This window comes from Physella acuta, unplaced genomic scaffold, assembly GCF_028476545.2.
Source record: "Physella acuta isolate Inbredline_101_S28 unplaced genomic scaffold, ASM2847654v3 ptg000241l, whole genome shotgun sequence".
NCBI classification, from domain to species: Eukaryota; Metazoa; Mollusca; class Gastropoda; family Physidae; genus Physella; species Physella acuta.
Window position 1 is genome coordinate 55,363 of NW_026731760.1, and position 15,596 is coordinate 70,958.

Sequence of the window (15,596 nt, forward strand, 5' to 3'; positions counted from 1 at the left end):
CCATGACCATGACCATCACCATCACCATCACCATCACCATCACCATCACCATCACCATCACCTTGACATTGACCTTGACATTGACCATATTTTCTAAATTTTAGATTATCTCAAATCGGCGTAACGGCATTGATGTCTATAAATGGGATTACATGGCCAGAGACTGCCGTCACACAGGCATCAAAAACAGCTTTGATTATTCTCGCTACATGAAGTTAGCAAGGGTAATGGAAGTGGATGGAGAACTACAAATCTGTATGAGAGATAAGGTCTGACTGTATCTTTTTGTGCATCGAATTCTCGATGGTTTTCTCAAACTAAAACGTAAATAAATAACAAAGAAAAATACAAAAAAATTGGCATCTAAATTTTAAATTTAGGTTTTATGCTGTTATATCCTTTAACAATTTTAATTAATTGAGGCTTATTTAACACTTATCTCTAACTTTACATTTGATTTAAAAAAAACACATAAGAGTATTAATATTAATCACATTGCATCATACATTATCATTTACTTTAAGGAAAAGAATAAGTAAAAATCTAATAGACTAATTTTTATATGTTGCTACTGAGAGGGCGATTTTCTTTATTTAAACGCTCAGTTGAAATATTTTTAAACATAATCCATTTCGATCCTTTTTATAAATTTGTAATTAGCTAAGTAAGCTTTAAAGCAGCGGCGTTTGGGCATAAATCTGGGCATTTGGGCGGACTTTCCATCTAAAAGTCCCTTACAGAAATTATATAATCAATATTGCTACATCTATACCTACATCACGTAGGCCATATATAGGCCTCGGTAATGCCTTGATCCATTCACTAATGAAACAAGTTTTAAAAAATAAAATTTTATGCAGTGACATGAGCCTTTGAAAGACAATTTATCTGCTTTTCGCCATTATTTAGTGCTTTTTGAATTCCCCAGGAAGCTTTAAATCTGTACAACATGTTCAAAACCCGCTACCGACTCCAGAAGTCCGCCTATCAACACAAAAAAGTCGCCTGCTTGGACTTAATGTAAAACTTCAATTGTTTGTTTATGCAGCAATTCTCATCCATTTCAAAATATATTTGAAATAAATATTATTTGACCTAATCCTAATTGATATTTATAGATATTATTTTAGTTCTTATCAAACGCGAGGGGATATACGCACGGTGTTTATTTCCTCCACTGAATGTGAGAGGATATGAGAATTTTGCGTATTTCCTCTACCATTGACCGGTATATATATCTATATATATATATATATATATATATATATATATATATATATATATATATATATATATATATATATATATATATATATATATATATATATATATATATATATATATATATATATATATGTATATATGTATATATATATATATATATATATATATATATATATATATATATATATATATATATATATATATATATATATATATATATATATATATATATATATATATATATATATATATATATATATATATATATATATATATATATATATATATATATATATATATATATATATATATATATATACAATAAAATACATTCATATTTAGGGTTGCTCAAGCTCTCAAAAATGCAGATAAACACATACTAATTCAAGGAAAAAAGTATGTACTATGTTTTGTTTGCAGACCGACCGACGGACCGACCGACAGCCTGACCGCCCGACTGACCGACCGACCGACACGTTACCTTTTTAAAAATTCAAACATTATAAAAGAGCTAACAGTTTTTTTATGTTTTGTGTTTTGCTTTTATGTAAGGGAAACAGTGTTACTTTTTTTCAAACTATCTTTTATTTTTTCGAATGCATTAAGGATCTCTGAATGTCAAGATAACGTGGAGGCGTTAAGTAAACTCACAGACTACATATTACAAAAAATCAAAAATGCTAAGATTGATGAGGCACAAAATGAAACGCCTGAATTAAGAGAGAAAATTAAAGAAATGAAAAAAGCAAAAGAAATTATCAACAGTATTTTCAGCAGAAAATTTTTCACTTGTGTTTATGAAAGTGATCCTTTAGAGCCACAAGCTATTAAACAGGTAAGCAAACATTTTCGTCGTCAGCTTCCACCATATTAATTATAAACCATTTCATTATTTGAATTTTAAATTTAATATTATCTATATACAATTATCTACGTCGGGACCATGCGGTACACCACTACCATCTATCTATATTCTCACTCTCCTCCTGCCCCTTCCTTTGCTATCCAGCCATGCGCAACAGACTATATTGCTATCATCCCCACTTCCACCGGTCTAGTGAGCTGTGGTTCACGCCGAATGCTTACAATTGTAGCGCCGGAGCAGGTAATAACATCTAGACCATGTGACCTTTTAATTTTGGGGCATCCAGCTGAATGGTATAAAGCGACTTGGTTTATTAATCACCATGTCCGGAAGATCAGCTCAACACCGGAAAGAAACAAAACACAGAGCACAACTAAACGCTTTTTAGACGATACACTTAGCTGTTTGCACTTATATAAGAATTCACGATGAATGCGAAAAAAATTCGATCACTACATTAAAATCGTTGCTTTAAGACCCGATAAATTACCTGACCCTTTTTTGGTTGTAGGTTAGCTGATCGAGATATCCCAATCATTCGATCCTATCTATTCTCTTATTATAGAGATTACTGATATTTTAACTATATCTAAATTACTAAACAAAAGTTTTATAAGATTACTAATTAGATATTCATTAATTGTCGTCGGAGACGAATATATCTGGAAAATATTAGAAGTGGGTTAAACTTAGGTTTCAAGATTCGCCACAAACCCACAAACAAACAAACAAACTAGTAGACATTATAAATAAAAGATAATAATAATAATTAAAAAGAAACGGGTGCATCAGCAAAAAAAAAAAAAACTTCTTGCCGACAGCAAAGTCAATAATGAACGAAATGTAAATATTTAGTGTTATCCTTTCATGTTAGTTGTTGCATATCTGTTACAGTTCGCTGAGAAGCCGCAGGTTCAAGAAAAAATAGAAAAAATGATTAGAGAACAATATGAAGGAACTGGTGTCCCAGAATTCTTTGTTGAGGTAAATTTTACATTCATTTCATTTAAGTTTTAATTCATTTTGATACTTGCTGAATTTATTTCACCTACAATATTTTAGTAAAATATTTGTATCGAATCACAAAAGTAAACTTGCAATATTAAAAACAACTATCTGATGTTAATTATAAAAAACCTAACTTATAATAGAGTTGAAATTACTTTGCTGATTAATTTTAGTATTTGTTTTGGGCTTCCTAGCTAGACTAAATGAAATAATTTTAAGCCAGATCTTGATGTAAATCTGATTTTCATCCAGCTTTCTTACATCGATTTTGGCATGATGCAAGAAAACCCACTGACTAGACTTAAGGTGTATTGCAAAGAAGACCCACACACAGCCAGACAGTTAACTAAAGACGAGGTAACAAACGGGTACAATAAAAGCAGTGTGCTCCATAGGTGCACGGACGGACCAAAGTACATCAGTTGGAAAATATTTTTAAAATACGTGTTCTCTAAGTAAAAATCTAGCACTCACAAATATAAAAGATACAAGAAAACTTGAATGTATTAGACATTTGTGGGATGGGTGGGGTATGTTGATGAACACAATTTTTGTAATCTGAGAGGACAAATTTAAATGGGAGGAGTATTTTTTGGGTAGCATTAGGTAGCCTATATGTTTGAATGACACTTGACCAAACATCAAGATACACGACCAATGGATAATAAAAAATATTTAGAGATTTCCGATGAAAATTAACGGTTTTAAGCCTAAAAATGTCAGAAAAATTTGCACTGAATTTATCATTTTCGGTATCATTTATTTATTTACTCTACCCTGCTTAACGAATATTAAACATCTCACAAGGAGTTGTTAACATTTTAAATTATTACTCGTATAGTAAAAATATGATAATAATCTTGCCACTAACTGGCACGTCATACCCCTAACAGACTAGCACGATCATGGAGCCATCAGTCTACGATGAAGTTGTCGTTCGTATTTTCAGTCCGGAACTCGACACAGGCGATTTAAAGAAACACGCGGAAAAAGTTGTCATAGTAAGGCGTTCTCGTTGTTTATATTCATAGATTTAATTTATCAAATAGATAATTCAAACTCAATTTTTTTTTCATGTAAAATAGATAATGCAATAAAACTAATTTTTAGCCTGATGTTATACTTTGTTGCAAAATATATCAACCATTAATATGCTGGGGAAATTTAATTTTGAAAAGATAAAAAAAAATTATTCCAGTCAGCTGCACATAACGTCTTTATTTATTTTAGATACTGAACCAAGCTGCAATAACCTCACAGGGCAATTAATTTGATTTTAAGAACAAACGAATAATTTGAAAGACAATGTTGTCACTAAAAAGAGGATATCTAACCATAGAAAAGATGCTGCTGACTTCTAATCTAGGAAAAAAGCTTGGGCTAGTTTTTAGCTACACTAATACGTTGCCTAAACATGTTTTCATTGATGGATGTTTCCGATTTGATGTAAATTCAATTTAACGAATACCGGAGTAATCCAGCTTTCAATGGAGCCACAGACAACATGATGGCTGATGTCAAACATTTCGTAGTGAACGTGTAATATTGGAAAAGTATGATTACTTTATTCATGCATCGGATCATAAAAAATAGTTTTTAAACTTAAATTTTATTTCTCGTTAATGTTCTTATTTTCTGAATTAAGAACTGGTTCAAGAATCCAAAAGTGCAAGAAACCCATTATGACGAAAAATCAGAATTTCAGTGATATTTTTTTGCGCATAAGTAGAAACGGCTGCTTCAGATTTTTAAATGAACATTACATTTCTAACTTTTATTCCTTTTGTTCTTCTTGAAGAAAAACTGTCAATAAAATAGAATATAACTAGATAGTTCTACTGGTATTTTTTTGCATTCGACTGGTTTCACTGATTTAATCCTTGATGTTTGATACCGAAGCACTTTCAAGGCTTTGTTTCATAAACTTCAAATGTCATTTTTAATGCTTATACTTTTATGATTGATTTGTGCACCAATATGTAAGAATAATCATAATGTGTCTTATCAGAATATATACATTCAACTGTATGTATTTATATTTATATTTATTATAATTTATATATATTTTATTTATAGCTGTTATTTTTATGATTATATATTTGCAATTTAAATATAATTTCATTTAATTAGTAGAAACGCAATTTGGCTTTTGATCAAATGCGGCGCAAAAATACTAAATTTTTTTAAGTCGCTTTCTATACATAAATGTATTACAAAACATTTTTAAAGTAGATAATGATCACTTTCACTATTTGATAATTACCTTTATTTTTCTTTTCATTTGATGCCAACCCAGGTTCTATTATTTTTATTTTATCAACAATAAAGCGGGAGTAGTCTCCCCTAAACTTTCTCGAATAATCTTATATAACACTAAAGGGGATAGCAACTCCAGTGTAGTAGGGATATGGACTTGTTTTTCAAATCGATTTTTAAAATACTTGTGTGTGTGCGCGTGTGAGAATACGAGAACTTGAGTACCATAAGAGCTAGTTTAATGAAATTTCATATATAAGTATTATACCAAATGTGTAGTTCTGATTAAACTTTTTACTTTTTAGTGATTTTCGGTTACTGGAAGTCGAACTTATTCTACTTTCGGTTTTTCAAAAGCCTATAAGTTCTGTATCTGATTGATAGGCGCACTTTAACATAAAAGTAAAATATCTAATCCTCTGTTTTCCATCAAATTGTGAGTAATTTCCGGTAGACGGAAGTAGTACTCTACGTTATTTCCGAAACATTAGTACTTAATAAAGAAAACTTTGATTAATGTTCAAAGAGATAATTAATCATCTAATTCAGTAGCATGTTATGTCTTGACCTACGTGAAAAGTTTAAAATAAATATGTTCGGTAGTAAACTTCGATAATAGCGGACGTAAGACACAGAAACAAGTTTAAGAAGATAAACAAGTTTTTATTTTTATATGTAAATTGTATTTACATATAAATACAGAAAAATCTTGGCTTACAAAAGACAAACATTACATTTAAATTGTATTACTATAGAGCTTAATAAACTTACTTAATTCTTTACTGTAGGGAACATATTTATAGACAAATTACAATTCATTAAAGTATGCGAAAGATCACAGATTTTAAATTAGTAAAGTATTTTTTATTTGAATCACCTTTATTTTGTTTATTTCACTTTGTATTTTACCTTTTTTCTTGTTTGCCAAATTTGATAAACTATTACTGAAAATTCTACTTTTCCCCAAAGAGTGATATTTTAAAATTCGTATTGCGGGAAAAGGCTATTCCAGGATGCATCGCACTCCGCACACCACACATTTCATGTACCACACCGGCTTTGTTATTGATTCTTTTATGGGCCACATTGTGGCTGAGACAATAATATTGTCAGCAATAAAATAATACTAACATTTTATTTTTATTGGTGGCTACAGTAGACACGTCAGCCTTTTTTTCACATTGTTTTTTTGTAACAAATGCTTTTTTCAGAGAAATATAAATATAATAATATTTAAAATGTAGAACAAAGAAATAAATACTTACAAAAAGTTTAGAATGCTACTGTTGTTTTATACTTTTATTTGAAATGCATTTTCTATCTTGTTTTGATATATAATAAATCCAAAACGTCAAAATAGACTGGCTATAAATTGAAGTGCTAAACGGGTAAGCCTAATTGTCTAATGGCAATTTTTGCTATTGTGAAGAGTAGACGGCGTTTTGTTATAAGCTGACTATCCCTGGTACACAAGCATAATCTAATTGGTTCGTACAATATTTTAATCCTTGCTAGGTTGAAAGCAACCTATAATAATGGCATATTTTGTATGTGATCAGACACGATAAAATCGTGATCAATAACGAACCCTAAGAGACATGAAAAATGGAACATATTACACATGCTCCCCCCCCCCCCCTTTCCGGATTGGGCTGAAGAAATTGTGCGTTAATGATAATTTTAGAAAGAGGAATGGTCAGCTGCATCATTTTTCTTAAACCTTATTGAAGTTTCAGAAGACAATAATTAGAAATGAAAAAGTAGTCACTTCCAAAATCAATGTGCGTTATACCAACCATTTGGAAATATTAAGACAAAGAATGAAATACATTTGTAAAGAATATTGAATTGTGGAAGTTTTCAACGCTACAGTGAAAACTACCGAAGGTTTGAGAAGGAAAAATACAAGTATCACCCCAGCATTAAACATTTGTAAGAGATGCTCAGCTAACTACTTTTATTTCATGTTCATTGCAATCAATCAATGTTATCAGTCGCATTTAAAATAAATTATAGCTGTAAAGTTAAATAACAAGATTAACGCATATACTATAAATTACACATTATTTTAAAAATGTGATATATATGTGAAGTCACAGTTTCACAACTCCCTCCTCTCCCCTTTGCTACAAATCGACACACCACTTATAATTCTACCCATCTAAACGTCTCGCAATTTATAGAAGACCATTTACTAAAAAAGTTTTAATTCAAATGTTTTGCTTCGAAAAATGAAAATATTAAATTGATACCCTATAATCTTTTAAATGGTCTAGATATAACCACAGATACTGATTTTAAATTAGCTTTTTATGGCCACATATTTCAAGTTAAAAACAAAATGAAAGCAGACACAATGACATATTCATATACTTACATTGTGGAGGGTATCCGTTAACAGTATGTTTGCGGCCACTAACCTCAAGGCAAACGTATTCAAGTCAGATCATCTTTCTTTAAACTGGCAACTCTGGAATCAAATCTTGACACAACATTGTACAATACACTGGAGCACCATTGATAGCATAAAGGTTTGTCACGGAGCTGAAACTATTTAGGCCAAACAATGGGGACGGTGTATCCACTGTGTTGTGTTGTAAATGCCGTGTATCCACTGTGTTGTGTTGTAACCGCCGTGTATCCCCTTGAGTGTAGCGGCGTTGTTTATAGACGCATCACGTTTGATAGCTGTTCGATCACTCGGTAATGGTTCGTGTTTCATCTTGTGTGTTCAGCCAAAATGTGTATACCCCGGTAATGGGCCGTGTTTCATCTTGTGTGTTCAGTCAAAATGTGTATACCCCGGTAATGGGCCGTGTTTCATCTTGTGTGTTCAGCCAAAATGTGTATACCCCGGTAATGGGCCGTGTTTCATCTTGTGTGTTCAGTCAAAATGTGTATCCCCGAGGTGTGCAGTAAAATTACTTTGGTTTGCCCAAGGTTAAGCAATGTTAAAGACGACATAAAACGACAGGGCATTCAAATGCACTTTTTAAAATATTTTTAAAATTTATTTTTAGCTTTAACTTATTTAGTGGTGGGCTTTTATATTTAAATGCAATAAAAACAAGTGACAAATATATATGTTTTATTTCGATCAAAATATAGTGAGTTGGCTTTAAATTTGAATTAAGGTTATAACGAACAGATTTACTAATTACAAGTAAAGAAAACATGTGCGGAATAATTTGCGGAAGTTATTAAACCAATTAAATAATTAATTTAAAGGTCCCCATGTTAAATAAATATTAAAGTAAGGGCAAACCTTATACTAGAAATTAAATTTAGCAGTGGTAGCTGGAAGCGTATGCCCTACTACTTGTATCTGGAATAATCTCTAACTTTACAAATCGCGCCTGTACCACTCAGAAGTTAGCGTCACGAAACAAAACGTTGCTTGCCTTATCTTGTCGTGTTATAGCTGTACCGGCGACACGCTCTGATTCCTTATCACCAGCTCTTCCACGAAAGCCCAATTTTTGATCAGATTTGGGGACCTTTGTGTACAGGTCTCTAGTGTGTACAGGATATTGATACTTCATGTGTGCAATGCTTCACGGTCAATCATTCACCTTTATTGTACAACTGTGCTTATTATACTGTAAATAAATGCGATTGGCTGTATAGAACTGAAGGTAAATATTAATCCTGTTATGTTTATAATTGAAACGGTTTTAATAGTAGGTATATATTACTGGAAAAAAACTCGAAACAGCATAATATTATAAATAAAGTTGCACACCATATGCCCTTTCTAGTTAAGGGCAAATTATATTTTAAAATATCTCAGAACCAAAAAATATATTTTTTTCAATATGCCTTCATAATTTCATGAAATAATAGGAGGTATATATACATTTTAAAACCGCATTATTGATTTCACTCGCTCCATACGATCAATTATACCATACATTGTACTCGCCGCTAATAGCTATTAGTCACGGTAACGTCAGAATACAGGTCTACCGCTTAATGGTGTGACGCCCCACCAAACATCAAAACTCTCTTGAGTATAGTAATTATTCGGAGGCTTCATTCAAATGGTTTACAAAAAGCGGCAGACAAAAGTATCCCGACGTATGGGGCTAACGATATCAAACCAGTGTACGGGCTAGTGAAAGGCATTCAGGCATGAGAATAAATGAAGACCAGAGCCATAGCTTCGTGCCTGTTTAGCAGATGCGGTGACTGCTGACTAAATTGATAGCAATATTTGTTCTCACCGCATCCTGTTATCACAGAGAGTTAGATTCACTTGCTTACTAAAGTAATAGACCTACATATCTATGTCTAGTTTTAAATATATATATATATATATATATATATATATATATATATATATATATATATATATATATATATATATATATATATATGTATGTATGTGGTTCCCAGAAAGAAGCGCAACGGAAAAAAGCGCAACGGAAAAAAGCGCAAAACAAAAAGCGCAACGGAAATAAGCGCACACGGAAAAAAGCGCAAAGAGAAAAAAGCGCACACAGAAAAAAGCGCAAAGAGAAAAAAGCGCAAACAGAAAAAAGCGCAAAGAGAAAAAAGCGCACACAGAAAAAAGCGCAAAGAGAAAAAAGCGCAAACTGAAAAAAGCGCAAACAGAAAAAAGCGCAAACGGAAAAAAGCGCAAAGAGAAAAAAGCGCACACAGAAAAAAGCGCAAAGAGAAAAAAGCGCACACAGAAAAAAGCGCAAACAGAAAAAGCGCAAACGGAAAAAAGCGCAAAGAGAAAAAAGTGCAAACGGAAAAAAGCGCAAAGAGAAAAAAGCGCACACGGAAAAAAGCGCAAACGGAAAAAAGCGCAAACGGAAAAAAGCGCAAACGGAAAAAAGCGCACACAGAAAAAAAGCGCAAACGGAAAAAAGCGCAAACAGAAAAAAAGCGCAAACAGAAAAATTCGCAACCAGAAAAAACAACGAAAAATGTGCAAAAGAGAAATTTAGCACAAAGACCATATGGACTAGATGACACATTTATTCATGACTGTTAGGGCTGCTGTGAGAGTGTCGTGTTTGATCACGTGATCTACTACCATTTAAAGCGTACCACTACCATGTGCATTTCTATCGACATTACACGAAGTATTTTTCACATTTTCCCTAGTCCGAACTAATATATATATATATATATATATATATATATATATATATATATATATATATATATATATATATATATATATATACTTTTGATGTATGTTTAAACAAGGATTTGTGTGAACGAGTATTAGTGCGAAAGTTAATGACGCATTGAATAGTTACGCGGTTCGCAAGAATGAGACGTTTTAGTGTAGGTTCGTTGTTGTCGGGGAAAGAAGTTAAAAAAGTATACTTGTTCTTGTTGTGTTAGAGTGATGTCGTAATGTAGTCCAGTCTTAGTATTGTTCGTTCAAGTCGTCCTTTGTAATGCAATAAATAGTAAAATTAATGTCATCCTGTCGAATCATTTGTATACCTTGATGTCGTCGTGCTTTGGGATGAACTACTGAATGGCTAGACAGAATATAATGATAGTGTTGACCCTCTCATGTAGAACCCTACATTACATAGTTAATCAGTTTAACAATGAAGATGCCATTGGAGTAGGTGTAAGTCAAAGCCTGATGTTATTATAAAACTTCATCTCTCTTTGTTTCTTTATAAAAAGGTTACGGAAGTTTTTTTAATGTATTTTACTGAAATGTTTACCGGACGAATGCAAAATGATATAAATAACCATAGCTCTTCTGTTATATAGGCTAAATGCAGTGTTTCTTCTAGACTTTCCACCCCCCTCAAACTTTCGATTTGCACATCCCCCCCCTCAAACTTTCGATTTGCACCCCCCTCACACTTTATATATATATATATATATATATATATATATATATATATATATATATATATATACCGAGGGGTCTATGGGGGGTTATGACCCCCCCCACCTAACCCCCCCTGCCTACGCCACTGCAAATAAGTATTCGCATAGCTTTAGAGTAGCGTCCCTTTTGTTTACATGTTTTCACTACCCTTCAAACAAAAGTCTATTTTAGTTATATTGAAATTAAAGAATGTAAATAAATAGTACACACAATTCTGTAGAATAGGAACGATTGGGAGGGAAGTGACATTTAGCGCAGGAAATTTAGAGGATAGGTAAGGTATAATAAATGGTGGGGTTAGGAAAGTTAAGGGGTCCATTCTCTAATAGGCAGTCTATGTCTCTTTCGTACTTTCGTGTTAGTTAATTGTCGAACCTGTCCTCACCTCACATCACAACAGTTGGCTGACGCTTACCGTGTAATGTTAAAATAAATAGCATGTAATTGAGTTAGCTCGAAGTGAGTTTTCATACAAGCCCAACGCACTAATTAAGGTTGTCGCAAAATGTAACATATTTGTAACATATGTCAATGATGTCATTGAATTTTCATTTAAAAAAAAAAGATGTCTAGTACAGTTTACGAAACTTACGAACTTCGCCGATACTTTTTTGGTGGGTAGGTGGGTAAGTGGATAGGCGGGTAGGTGGGTAGGTAGGTAGTTAGGTAGGTGGGTAGGTGGGTAGATAGGTAAGTTTGTAGGTGGGTAGTAGGTAGGTAGGTAGGTGCGTCATGATGTGAAAAAAATATTAAATACATAATTGTTATTATGGTGCGATTGAATGTTGTTACGAGAGATATGACGAATGCATGTTTGATGACGCGGATGAAAGAGAGTGAAGTTTTGCCATAGGAACGGGTTGTTATGGTATGCAAGCTAGGTAGTTCGGACTAGGGAAAATGTGAAAGATACTTCGTGTAATGTCGATAGTTTTATGTTTATTTATACGAGAATAATAGTTGAATAATTATTGACCAAGAAAATAATAGGCATTGTGTAAAGCGATTATCGCCTGTATCATGGTGATAGAAATGCACATGGTAGTGGTACGCTTTAAATGGTAGTAGATCACGTGATCAAACACGACACTCTCACAGCAGCCCTAACAGTCATGAATAAATGTGTCATCTAGTCCATATGGTCTTTGTGCTAAATTTCTCTTTTGCACATTTTTCGTTGTTTTTTCTGGTTGCGAATTTTTCTGTTTGCGCTTTTTTCCGTTTGCGCTTTTTTCTGTGTGCGCTTTTTTCCGTTTGCGCTTTTTTCCGTTTGCGTTTTTTTCCGTTTGCGCTTTTTTCTGTTTGCGCTTTTTTCTGTGTGCGCTTTTTTCTCTTTGCGCTTTTTTCTGTTTGCGCTTTTTTCTCTTTGCGCTTTTTTCTGTGTGCGCTTTTTTCTCTTTGCGCTTTTTTCCGTGTGCGCTTATTTCCGTTGCGCTTTTTGTTTTGCGCTTTTTTCCGTTGCGCTTTTTTCGGTTGCGGTTCTTTCCGGCCACCATATGTATGTATGTATGTATATATATATATATATATATATATATATATATATATATATATATATATATATATATATATATATTACACTTTTTTAGATGAGTGATTCTAATGAAAAAGAAAAAGTATTAAAAGAAACAGCTGAAGATATTTTTAATGGTAAGCAGATATTATAATTTGTTAGCATGGTAGTTTTATATGATATTACGATTTTAAAATTATAATTAATCCCACCACCTTTCATATATATATATATATATATATATATATATATATATATATATATATATATATATATATATATATATATATTCTATTATATACATAGCATTTAAATGTCTCCTCTGAATGTTTCCAATGAATATCAGAGTTAAAGAAGATCCAACAAGAAAATGCGCAGTCTGTGACATTTGATGCCTTATATCTAGCGCTAAAAGCACTTCAACATGAGTGAGTTTTAATCTGCTTCTTTGGTTAAACCATTTCAATACTTTTAAAATGTAGACAGTTTGTTTACAAGCCCTTTTCAATAACTCACAAAAAAGCGATTTTCCATAGCAGCTGAACCTTCTGAGAACACATTTTAAAAAATTTGACCATCAACGGTTATTATTGAAGAATAATAACAATGAAAAATAAAATCATACTGGGATATGATAGCGATGCTACGAACGTGAAGAAGCAATACGATTGTATGAACTCACCAATGACGTAAAAATTAATGGAGCAAACTAGACCTAATGGAACCTAAAACACGTCTAATCTTGGTCCACTTTGTGATCAAAGCGTGCTGTAAAATAACGTGCTTCACCTGCACCTCGTTAGACAAAAGCTTTTCTAGGCTATATTTGTCCACAGTTATTTGCTTTGTTTATAGCCAGAATAAACATGCGCATTTGATATACTGATAGCCAGCGAGCTGTAGTACAACGGACATCCAGTCATATATTGTTAATATTAGTGTAACTAGCCACACAATTACTACGTTGTCCATCCGACCAATATATTTATAGCTGTTATCTAATAGGATTTTGATTTTCGCTTTACTTAGTTTTTGCATGATTTTCAGAACATAAATCAAAATGCCTTGGATTAGAATTTTTTTTTTGATCGACTTCCATCAATGGAAACCATACTAGTAATCAGTTGCCAGCAATAATATTGCTTCATTATCTATCAGTTATATCCCTTTGTCGGGAGGTGTGTGTGGGGGGGGGGGGGAAGGGAACAACTCCTATTAATAACTGCAACAAACGCAATGCATTTATACACCTTTAGTTGTCGATTAAATATACATATTTTATCTTGTATCTTTTCCCAAGTTCAAATTTTAATGACGGCTGTTAATTTTACTATGTAATCTATATTTGCAACTAAATTAAACTCATAAATGTATTTACTATGTACTATTCATTATTCCTGTAAAGAATATATTTTAAACAGCACTTATACAAAACATGTATAGTGTTTGGTTAATTTCTTTTTGCTAAATATAAACCTATAGTTCTATTTGTATTCCTTTTAGAAATCCAGAAAAGTACGGGCGTTTTGCTACGTAAGTAATTAGTATGTGCTACATACATAAAATGAAATAGTTCAATGCATTATTTTACTTGCAATGAAGAGATGCCTGGAAGGAACTCTGGCAATGAAACAATCGGTATTCTTTACTTTCGAATTGAAATCAATTATGCGACTTTAGTAATTCTAATTCTAATTTCACTAGAAATATATATCACTGTTTAGTGTATTTGTTGATTGCTAAATTTCAGCCGGGACAAAGAACAAGAAACTGCCCCACAGTACACCAGGTTGTCGGAAGACAGGATGAAGGTTTGTATTCAGATCAAAATGTTATTCTATTTGTGTATACCATCCAAAAATATTCTGTCAAATAAAACACTTTGCTGTTTATGTGAAATAGATAATGTATATAGACAATAGGCGAATGTAGAGGTAGGCACGTAGGAAATAGTCCGCCCTAGACTGGACACATTTGATAATTTAAATGTACTGTTTAAAAAAAATATGTGGTGTTACAAAACCATAGTTCAGTTAACTAACTAACATATATATATATATATATATATATATATATATATATATATATATATATATATATATATATATATATATATATATATATATATATATATATATATATATATATATATATATATATATATATATATATATATGTGTGTGTGTGTGTGTGTGTGTGTGTGTGTTTCTTCATCTCCACTTATATTGTTTGTTTGCTAATATATTTAATTCGATCTATCTAGTTGTTCAACGACCCTGTTCACGGCCACATCAGCATACACCCTCTCTGCAGGGCCATCATCGACACGCCCCAGTTCCAAAGACTTCGCTACCTCAAACAACTTGGTACATGCTATTTTGTCAACCCTGGAGCCGCTCACAACAGATTCGAACACAGTATAGGGTGACTACACATTACACAGTAACTTTATTATAAGCCTGGCCACATAATATAGGGTGACTACACACTACACAGTAACTTTATTATAAGCCTGGCCATATAGTATAGGGTGATTACACACTACACAGTAACTTTATTATAAGTCTGGCCATATAGTATAGGGTGACTACACACTACACAGTAACTTTATTATAAGCCTGGCCATATAGTATAGGGTGACTACACACTACACAGTAACTTTATTATAAGTCTGGCCATATAGTATAGGGTGACTACACACTACACAGTAACTTTATTACAAGTCTGGCCATATAGTATAGGGTGACTACACACTACACAGTAACTTTATTATAAGTCTGGCCATATAGTATAGGGGGACTACACAGTACCTTTATTATTAGCCTGGCCACATAATGTTTTAGGCTAGTAAACTGTGA

The 15,596-nt window shown here is 32.5% G+C and overlaps 3 protein-coding genes across 4 annotated transcripts in view; 2 read left to right on the top strand and 1 right to left on the bottom strand.

Annotated features, from left to right (window-relative positions):
- Window positions 1-7,800, bottom strand: part of LOC131938312 (deoxynucleoside triphosphate triphosphohydrolase SAMHD1) — a 47,487-nt gene extending 39,687 nt beyond the window's left edge. For both annotated transcript variants that reach the window (XR_009386291.1, XM_059296316.1), the window contains exon 1: window positions 7,731-7,800. The gene's annotated coding sequence lies outside the window, so the exon portion shown is untranslated. The remainder of the gene's footprint in view (window positions 1-7,730) is intronic.
- On the top strand, window positions 111-4,644 carry LOC131938313 (deoxynucleoside triphosphate triphosphohydrolase SAMHD1). The gene is made up of 8 exons (XM_059296317.1): window positions 111-269; window positions 929-1,020; window positions 1,567-1,620; window positions 1,831-2,059; window positions 2,984-3,073; window positions 3,350-3,454; window positions 3,991-4,098; window positions 4,328-4,644. The coding sequence occupies exons 1-8, from the start codon at window positions 153-155 to the stop codon at window positions 4,364-4,366; spliced, it is 834 nt and encodes a 277-aa protein (XP_059152300.1). The 5' UTR covers window positions 111-152; the 3' UTR covers window positions 4,367-4,644.
- Window positions 7,801-8,866: 1,066 nt separating the features above from the next.
- Window positions 8,867-15,166, top strand: LOC131938297 (deoxynucleoside triphosphate triphosphohydrolase SAMHD1-like). The gene is made up of 6 exons (XM_059296290.1): window positions 8,867-8,988; window positions 12,815-12,875; window positions 13,085-13,166; window positions 14,242-14,271; window positions 14,489-14,549; window positions 15,002-15,166. Exons 2-6 carry the CDS (start codon window positions 12,815-12,817, stop codon window positions 15,164-15,166), a joined length of 399 nt encoding a protein of 132 aa, XP_059152273.1. The 5' UTR covers window positions 8,867-8,988.
- The last annotated feature ends 430 nt before the right edge of the window (window positions 15,167-15,596 follow it).